The sequence below is a fragment of the Nicotiana attenuata genome, unplaced genomic scaffold (assembly GCF_001879085.1).
Source record: "Nicotiana attenuata strain UT unplaced genomic scaffold, NIATTr2, whole genome shotgun sequence".
NCBI lineage: Eukaryota > Viridiplantae > Streptophyta > Magnoliopsida > Solanales > Solanaceae > Nicotiana > Nicotiana attenuata.
In genome coordinates this window covers 187,895-197,953 of record NW_017670399.1, presented here as the reverse complement: position 1 = coordinate 197,953, position 10,059 = coordinate 187,895, and the positions used below count along the sequence as shown (strand labels likewise).

The following is a 10,059-nucleotide window of genomic DNA, read 5'->3' as shown; positions in this document are numbered from 1 at the left end:
TATATAAACAGAAAACGTAAAGAGATAGAAATCAATTCGAGCCCACTGAATTCACAGTGTTTCCTTAAGGAATTTAATCCCCTCCTAGTACCCAAGATTATGGATCATTTCCTCCCAGGATAGAACGAATTACACACTGCTGTAGTGGTACTTCAAACCCCAGTGTTTCAGTGAACACAAAGTTCGGTAGCAAATCACACTTACTGTTGCTTTGTTTGATGTTAAAAGTATGCAGAAGAAGGAGGAGAAACTCAGAAAATCGTATGGAAATTCTGAGCAGAATAGTCTTGTATTTATAGCCAAAGTTGGGCTGAAATCTGAAGAGGTGCAACTCTTCAGAATGGTTGTTTATGCAAAACGGCCACAACATAAATGCCATAACATAAATGGTTATTTACTCAACAATAAAGAGGAAAAATTGAAGAGGGTAGTTAATTTTCTGTTACCAAAACAAAAAAACAGATTGGATTTAAGATTAATATTTATTTTAATATTAATATTCTATTATTAAAACAAAAATTTAATAACATTTCTGTTAATATTTTACTATTAACAAATAAATTTGGTCCAAAAAATTAATCAATCAATCGATCATTTGATCGAAGCCGAAGCCGAGCGAACGACGACGGCGCGAGGCTTGCCTTCTTCTCAACTCTTTAAGAGCTAGAAGAAGAGCAATTGCTTATATATCTATAAAAAAACTTCTTCCTCTTTCAATATGAGACAATGTCCCTTTGCCAAGGGGGAACTTAAAATTTCACTCAAAAATTTCATTTCCCTCCATTTCTCATTCACACTCTTTTAAATATTTAATATACTTAAATACATAAACCCCAACAAAGAGAACTCGTGTATGTACATTGACGAGACAATGAAATTTAAAACATGTTTGGCTCTCTTTTTTCATTTCTTTGCTAACTTTTTCAACGAGAGATTTACATATACCTTCATAAAAGGGTCGTAATTTGGTCTATTAATTATTATTTTTGCCTTTTATTTTATTTTCTCCCTTTAATGATGACGAGAAAAAATCCACTATTCAAACTACCAAAAAATATACTCCTTTATTTTGTTCACACAAAGTTTTTATCATTTTACCACTTCATGTCATTGAACTTTAAGGGCATGAGAGGCTGAATTTCGGGTAGGAGTATCAAACATAGAATAAGTATATGTAATTTGTCAAATCTGTCCAAAATTCGATAAATTGGGTGAGTTGAAATGATTAAAATGGATCATATCGAGTTAGTCTAGGGATGTCAATTAAACATGTCAAAAAAGTTAAATCAATACATAATTTAACTCATTGTACGTTTTTTATTTGACTATTTGGTATTCGATACTTGCCTAGATGATCTCCTGTCCATAAAAAAAATCTCACTTTTTTTGGAAATTTTTTACTTTTTTCGATATCAATGTTTGGCCATGAGATTTTCAATTTTCACATGAAGATGAATTTTGGAATATTACGAAAATTTGAAAAACTCCAAAAAGTTATTTTTCAAAATTTTCACTTCAGATCACTCGCAAAAATTCAAAAACATCGCAAAATTATATTCATGTCCAAAGACAACTTTAATTTTTTAATATCACTTTCACTTGGAAAATCTTTTTTTTTATATATTCCTTTCTTGCCAATCGTGTCTTGTCGGACTCGGTACATAATCAATTTGATTAATTGCACGTACTCTACGGATATAAACATTCGGTCCATTTCAACTACCTGCTGCTACGGTCTGTTTCTAATTTTTAATCGACGTTAGGTACATCTCTCCATTTTCCAAAATTTATTTTCAATGTTTGACTTTCGTACCCATTTAGCTCTTGGAATTCCCACTTCAATACTTTGGAAAAACACAAAAAACTATAAGATGCTCAAGTCATAACTATTTTGTTAGTCAATCAACTTGAGTTTTTTGATAATTAGTACTAAACCACGAGAATCGCGTTTAAAATAAACCTAATCCCATTTCAATGAAGTTTGTTTATTTATTCATTTGTGTTTTTTATACTGTGATGTTCAGATCAATTTGAATTGAGTCAATTACATCTCCATCACAAGTTAATTAATGAGAATCAACTACACAAATTAACTATGTCTATTCTAATCACTTAAAGTATTCATAAGCGGAGTTTTCTTCTAATTTCTATTATATTGGGGATCAAGGAGAAGAAAGAGAGAATAAAAACTAAACTAAAATCTCTTTGTCGATACCAACCGATTATATTTAATACAACAACAGAACAGCGTACAAGTGGGATACGGAGAAGGTAGAATGAATGCAATCCTACCCAGAGGACAGAGGGGCTATTTCCGATATTTAATCAATACTTAAAAGGAGAATAGATGGACAACGAATGAGGGACCCTCGCATGCATTTGCAAGTGTCGAAATTTCATCACCCAAATAATGCAAACATGTGGTCCCACTCTATCACCATTGCAATCCATTTACAAAGGAATCAAGAAAAATACATCACTGTCTCTCACACTTTGAGCTAAAAATGCGTGCATGCTACGTAAAAACACAAGCATAAAGACAACACTGCGACCAAACATAGTTAATATTCTCCAATCCATACAAACATCACACATGATACTAGTATTACACAACCACATATATAGTACTAAGAATTTCACACACCAAGATTCCCATATAGCTCAAACTTAGTCATGTGTCAAATAGTAGCAGCAGTTTGTTACACAAAGGGTCGAGATTCATTTCACCTCAGGAGAACATAATTATACCTGATGTAACCAAAAGAGAGATGCATCGCGAAGCGAATGACCGCCTTTAGATAAGGAAGGGAAACGCCCAAGAGGGATTAATGTGATAGCATTAAGGAAAAAAGAGCAATGAAAGTGAGGATTTGGGACCCAAATTCGCCACCAAGCGTGCACTGGAACTTTTCCAGGGTCCTACTGAGGTAAACAAGTTGTCGTATCGTTCACACAGACACGAACAATTATGTGGGCAAAAACACATTCCCAAAGGGCAGAATCAACTTCTCTTTAGGGTCAAGATATGAACTCATGATTTACCACCCTTTATGGAAGCATGACAAGAAGTTCCCTCCCTTATCTTTAAAGAAGACATGAATAAGACACGACCGGTGATTTTCAAAACCACAGCCAATGGTTCCAACAGAATGATGGAATAAAGACTCTTAAGGGAATTCTCCAACCTGGTTTACTTTGTTTATGCCATATTCCGCCAACCCAACTTTGCCATACCATCTAAGCTTTAATTCTGCTTTATTCATCTGAAACATTTAATACGTACTTCACACCGCTACCTCACAAGGAACCTATAAGAAATACCATTAATAACTCGTAAAATTATGACCAGGGGCAAGCTGAAGCTCAAAGAGAATCAAGTCCTAGAGACTTGGCTTTCACCTTCAGGGATCTCAAGTAACGGATTGCTTCATCTATAACAACCATCGAGTCTTTTCCCTTCCCTCCAGGGATTATTTCCTGCAAAATACTTATAGTCTCACGAATTTTATCTTTTCTCAGCCTCTTTCTCCCAGATGGAGAACACGGTGCTCCTGAAACTTGGTCAAAGCCATTGCCGCAACTGGATTGTGCATCATCCTCTAAGTCGGAGCACGCATAGGCTTTTGCAGAGGTTGCAGTATCCCTAAGCGACGGTGCATCATAGCTACCATCTAACAGTTTATGCCTTTTGGTTGGCTTCGCAGAACTAGCTAATTCTTCACCCCTTTTGTCAACCCACTCTGGTAAATCATGAGTTGTCATAGTACTAGGCGAGTGACCAGTGCTTCTTTCTTCATCATCCTCGGAATAATAATAATCATCATCTGAATAGAGTAGGGCGTCCAGTTCTTCAGTATCCTCACGCATTTCACTTTCGACGTCATCTCTGTTACTTTCTTCATAATATTCATCACCAAAAAAATGCCCAAATGGAGAAGCTTCATTCTTTTTAATCTCTGGATCCTCCTTAACCAAATTAGAAAGGGCAGGTGGTGTTGGATTCAAAGAAGCCGGGCATTGTACAGGAGTAGCATTAGCAGAACTATAGATCAAAGTTGTTTGATCACCAGATTGATCAAAAACAAGGAATCTCTTCTGAGCAGATGAGGCGCCTGCATTAGGATTTTCGAGTGCTTGAGGAGCAAGCTTCTCTTCGAGTAAAGCGGTCGAAACAGGAGCAAAACCCTGATAGAACTGAGGCGAACAATATAACCAATTGTGAGGTTCAGTTGGCTGGCTTGCCTTTGACTGTAGAAGCCCAGAAAATGTGAAAAGGGGAGAATTCCCATTCATAGGAACCTCATTTGACTGAGGAGTCATGTAAATAGGAAAAGAATTCTGCTGCCCTATATCAAATCGAGGATAAGAAAAATTCAAATGGGCTAACTGCAGATCTGAATACTGGTGATGGAACAAAGATCCAAAGTCCTTTTCCATTCAACCTCAACAATCACCTGAAAATCAGACAAGAATCCAACAAACTAATCAGATGAATTATCACCAACATTAATCTAGAGAAACTGCAATAGGTTAGAGGTTGCAAATCATACCAGTTCTAAACAACTGTGAAACTACGAATTGCTGTTTATTTCTTGCACTCTTGATAAACAACGAAAAAAACTAAAAACTCCAGCTTAACTTGAACGCGGTAAAAAGAAAGGTCAATCTACGTGACGGGTTTAAGCAAATGACGGAAGTATTCAGCCTGAAATACCCAAAAGGAAAAGGAAATTAGATGTCTTCCAACAAGCAAAGGAAGAACAAGGCGTCTCATCATGTAAAAGTTATTCGATTAAGCAAGGATTCCAGAAGACAAAAAGATAAAGAGAATCTTATTATTCAAGAATACCAAAAATGTCCATCACTGACCTGGCAATCTTGGAGTGGTTGAAAGCATGCTATGACTCTAACTATTATGGTGGCAGACCCAGCAATTCCATTTTCATGTTTCAATGCTCGAAATCTCGTCTGGCCAGCTGCTTGACACACCATAACTACTTGTTCCCAACCCTTTTCACTCAATACAAACACCTCAATCTTCCAACAGAACAATCAAGAAACAAAAGGATTCCGAACAATCCCCTCTAGAAAATGATTGAAGATACGCTCAAATACGCAGACCGTCAAAAATCACTCCTCAGAAAATCAAAGACTGAATGCTAAAGATCAAAGTAATAGTAAGAGTGAATGCTAAAGAAGACAATTCCCACCAATATAAAGATGAAAGTGACTAAATTCTCAGCTAATGCTGAGAACGTAACAGGGTACGACAATGAAACGTGTAGATCCCATGGAAGATATTACTATGAAGACTTGATTTTTCAAGGTGAACAAAAGAAACAGTAATCTATAACAAAGAAGTGATTTCTGAAAAAGGGTATTTTACAGAATGACACGGCAATACAAGTTCAAGGAGATGACTTTCCGATAGACGTCAACAGATAAACTACACCACAGCATGCTGTTCTTTACTTTGCTCTATTCGCCACGGTTGTTGTTTGTTCTTTCTTGTGTTTCACCAATTCTAAGCTGCTGACAAAATTTCCACATACAACCATCAGCTTTAAATCCATAAACACCAAATGAAAACCAGTCTTTTAAAGATAAAGAGGAATCTTATAAAAGAAGATTGATTACTGAGAACATTAAGAAGGTGTGGGGTGTATTATTATGACTAAAATACACTTTTTCTTTTTTTACTTTTGCTGCTTAGATTCAAGCTCAAAATCTTGAGACCTAGTAAATTTTAACATAAGACAATACGATTTATTTGTCAAAGGTAAAACTACAGTGAATATTTTTCTGTTCCTCTAATTACCAAACACAAGCATTTCACAAAACAAGAAATTGCAGCTAAAAATCTCATAGCATAGTCAATCAGTATCCTTTTATATTTCAAAAAAATATACTCTTTGTACTAGTTTCCACAATCAGGGAAAGACACAAGATCTCAGTGAAGTTTTCATTTAACAATGCTAGAAAACAACCAAAAATCTGAACTTTACAACCCAAAAAACCAATATACCACAAAAAAAAGAACCCCGTTTTAATCAAAATGAGATACAGCAAATGAATTAAAAGAAAAGGCAAGAATCAACTCAAATTATATAAAAAATGAGGACAAAAAAGAATAGAGACTTACAACAATGAAATTGCTTATCCTTAGAAACCCAGAAAAGCAATAGGATTTAAATGAAGAAGATAGGGAGCTGAAAGTGTGTGTGTTTATGGAAGGGAGAGATAAGGAGAATACAGTCAAAGATGAGGGGAGTGCACGGAGGGTAAGACTATATAGAACCAAAAAAGGAAATCATCTTCATTTTTTGGTTGCGCAATGAATTAATTGGTTTTCGTACGTGCTAAGCGCACGTTTGGTTTTTGGTCTAAAATCATGGTGTGTGTATTTTGGTAATAAAGAAAAGAAAAAAGGTTAATACATAAAGTCATTTCTGAATTTATTCGAATATTTTAATTACACACTTAAATTTTGTGAATGAACTAATAATTCTTATAGTTGTGTTAAAGTGTGTTTAATTAGGGGTGGCAATTTGAGCTCAAACACACCCAATCCGCCCAACCAGTTCAGAGATTAATGGGTTGGGCTACAAATATATTAGCTCATGGTCAATTTGGATTGAGCCCAAGTTAATCCATTATTTTTTATAGCCCATTCTAACAACCCAAATACAACTCATGAAACTCACCAAAAACAAAGGGATCTCAACCCAACTAATCTAGACATTTACTTAGTTGTCCCAATTTTACTTTCTTTTTTTTTTGTATTTTCAATTTTCTGTTCTTTTGTTTTTCTGCACCATCCATCCACCCTACCCCCTACCCCCTCCCCGCAAACCTCCTAAAAGAATATTTTTTTTACATTTTTTTTATTTTTAATTTTCTGTTTTTTTATTTTTCTGCATTACACACCCAACCACAGTCGCGCATACCCCCTCAAAAACAAATTTTTTTACTTTCTTTTTTGTATTTTCAATTTCTGTTTCTTTTTGTTTTTGTTTTCACCACCAACGCACCCTCCTCGCGCAAACCCCCTCAAAAAAAATTACTTTTTTTTTTGTATTTTTAATTTATTTTTTTTTCTGTTTTTTTGTTTTTCTGCACCATCCATCCACCCCAAACCCCTTCATCCACCCCCACTTCCACTTCCACCCGTAAAATATTTTTCAACTTGCACATTTTAAGGTAAAAGACTTTTTTATGCAAGATGAGCATGTTTCTAAAATATGGATCAAGTTGGGCGGGTTGGGTTATGACCCATTGTTTAGCCCATCTTAGCTCAAGTATACTGTGGGCTGGGTTGGCAATGACCCGTTTATTGACCTAATCCATCTTGACTCGCCCAAAATTCAGCCCATCCCGCCCATTTGCCACCCCTATGTTTAATAGTACTGTTTTAAGTTACATCTAAATAAGGAATTTTATGCACGCGTAAAGAAAAGCAAAAAAACGAGCTGCCGAAAAATTAAGAAAGCAAAAGTTCTATAGTTGCTTGTGGATTGATTTGAAAGGATTTGAGATGCTTTGATTGTAAGGTTCGGAGGATTTTGGTATGTTGGCAAAAGCCCCAATTTTTCATTACTAATTTTCTAATTTTAAGGTAAAATGTGAAAATGAGGATAATAGCTTAGTAGAGGAGGAAAATGCGAGTACACTTTTTACGCCACGTAATGCATTAGTTGAAGCAGATCCAAAATTTAACATTGATAAATTTAATTGTTCAATAGTGACAAAGAACAAGCATGGATTTATGCCTGGTAGATCTACAATTGAGGCTTATTCTTGCTAGGAAGATTAATAAAAAAAATTCGCAAAGAAGAAAGATCTATACATGATATTTATTGACATAAAGAAAGCATATGATAGAGTACCACGAAAGATTCTTTAGTACGGGTGATGGAAAAGAAAGTTAAATATCATAAAGGACATGTACGTAATAGTTGTCACTAGTGTAAAAACATTAGTAGGAGAAACAAAGGAGTTTCTCGTAACAATTGGTTTACACCAGATTTATACTGAATCCCTACTTATTTACCCTAGTTATGGATGAGCTAACAAATGAAATAGAAGATGAGGTCTTAAAGTGTATGTTATTTGCTTATTGTGCTAATTGACGAAACTAGTGAGGGCGTCAACCAAAATCTTGAGCGATAGAGAAGCACCTTAGAGAGAAAGGGTTTTAAGATAAGTGAAAGTAAGAGTGAGTACATGCACTGTAAGTCTACTCGATACAAGAAGAGTAAAGTTGAGATGAAACTAGATGAAATAACAGTGCCAAAATATAAATAATTTAGACATGTGGGATCGTCATTTCAAGAGAATGAAATGATAGATGAAGATGTAGCTCAAATGATTAATACTGAGGGGTTGAAATGGAGAATTCCTACCGGGATGTTATGTGACAGAATGATGCCAATGAAGGGAGAAAGTAAGTTCTATAGAACAACTATAAAACCAGCTATGTTATATGGTAGTAATTGTTGGGCAGCTAAAATTCAATTTAATCACAAGAAGAATGTTGAAGAAATGCGAGTGTAAGATGGATATGCGATTATACAAGATTAAAAATGACCATATTTGTTAGAAGGTGCAAGTAGTACACATTGAGGAAAAAAATGAGAGAATGTCGCTTGAGATGGATTGGTCATGTCCTACATCGACCTACAAATACACCGGTCCGTAAGTGTAAAACTATGGTGGGAAAAGGTGTTATAAAGGGACGAGATAGACCTAATATCACATGTAAGGAAGTTGTCTCGGAAGACCTACAAATCCTTGGAATCAATGCAGATTTAGCTGAAGATAGGGCACAATGAAAGAGAGAAATCCATATAGGTGATATCTACTAGTTGAGCTACTAGTTGAGAATATATATATATATATATATATATATATATATACACACACAATTTTTTTCCTTACACTTTTATTTTATTTTGGTAGTAATGATGATATACGTTCAGCTTAATGTGAGGAATGAGAGTACATATCATCGACCATAAATTTTGGGACTGCGGCGTAGTTATTATTGATGTTATTGAGTTCTAAGTGTTCAACCTTGTAGTGTTTATTACAGAACTCATTGTATACATTTGAAATTAGAGGTTCACATATATATATATATATATATATATATATATATATATATATATATATACATATATATATATATATATATTGTGTGTGTATGTGTTTGAAGTCGAAAATATTGGGTTTAACAGAACCCATTAAATATATGTAAATCCTATATAGGATGGTGTTAGATATACTTTGGACAAGAACAATCAAATATTAGGATGCAAAAACTTAATAATTTATCATAGCTAAGTGATAAATTGAGATATAAATTTATTTTTAATCATGACTATATTGTAAAAATTTATACAGGATTGCACATATAATACAGTTATTATTTTTTGATATATACGGAGAGAGTTTGGAGTAAGTGTTAACTGTAAGAGATTGTGGGGTGGACCCGTGAGTGGTTGTATCATGATTTCTCCAATTCGTCTATGGGTTGGGTTTGTTGACCCGTGTGGTTGGTTTTCTTTGGTTTAGGTTTGTACTCCTTAATCATGAGAATGATTAACATATTTTGCTATAGCCACAGCAAATTTTTTAGAAATGACTATTGTTTAGTGGTTATTAATTTTCTATAGCTATCATATACATAATTACTTTCTGTAGCTACCTTTCAGTTGTTATGGTAATGTATTCGATGTATTCGAGCTACTGTATTCATGAACACAGTAGCAAAAATCAGCTAAAAAATAGGGCAATCTAGTTGTCAGCCGTTGTATTCACATGTATTCATACCATATATTCATGAATACAATGTAATAATAGGTCTCTCCAGTTGGTTAATGTGATGACCCAAAAGGTCATCTTATGATTTAAAATTAAATTCCACGGTCTGAGGCCTTCAAAACCTCATTTTATCCCTCCTCGATTTGTGTGCGCAGTTCGGGCGCATTTTCGGAAAGCTTTTATGTGGAAAATTGATGAAATAATAATTTTTGGCCTAAAAAGTTAATTTTTGTTGAC

The 10,059-nt window shown here is 34.6% G+C and overlaps 1 protein-coding gene across 2 annotated transcripts; it reads right to left on the bottom strand.

The window, feature by feature from the left end:
* Positions 1-2,348: 2,348 nt before the first annotated feature.
* On the bottom strand, positions 2,349-6,313 carry LOC109238872 (transcription factor bHLH143-like). Of its 2 annotated transcripts, none has more exons than XM_019405353.1 (4): positions 6,143-6,313; positions 4,870-5,532; positions 4,551-4,705; positions 2,349-4,454 (listed from the first exon to the last, which is right to left on the bottom strand). In XM_019405353.1, the coding sequence occupies exon 4, from the start codon at positions 4,435-4,437 to the stop codon at positions 3,364-3,366; it is 1,074 nt and encodes a 357-aa protein (XP_019260898.1). In that variant the 5' UTR covers positions 4,438-4,454; positions 4,551-4,705; positions 4,870-5,532; positions 6,143-6,313; the 3' UTR covers positions 2,349-3,363. The 2 variants fall into 2 exon arrangements, with proteins under 2 accessions (XP_019260898.1, XP_019260899.1); XM_019405354.1 differs by having other exon boundaries at positions 4,870-5,529.
* Positions 6,314-10,059: the final 3,746 nt, after the last annotated feature.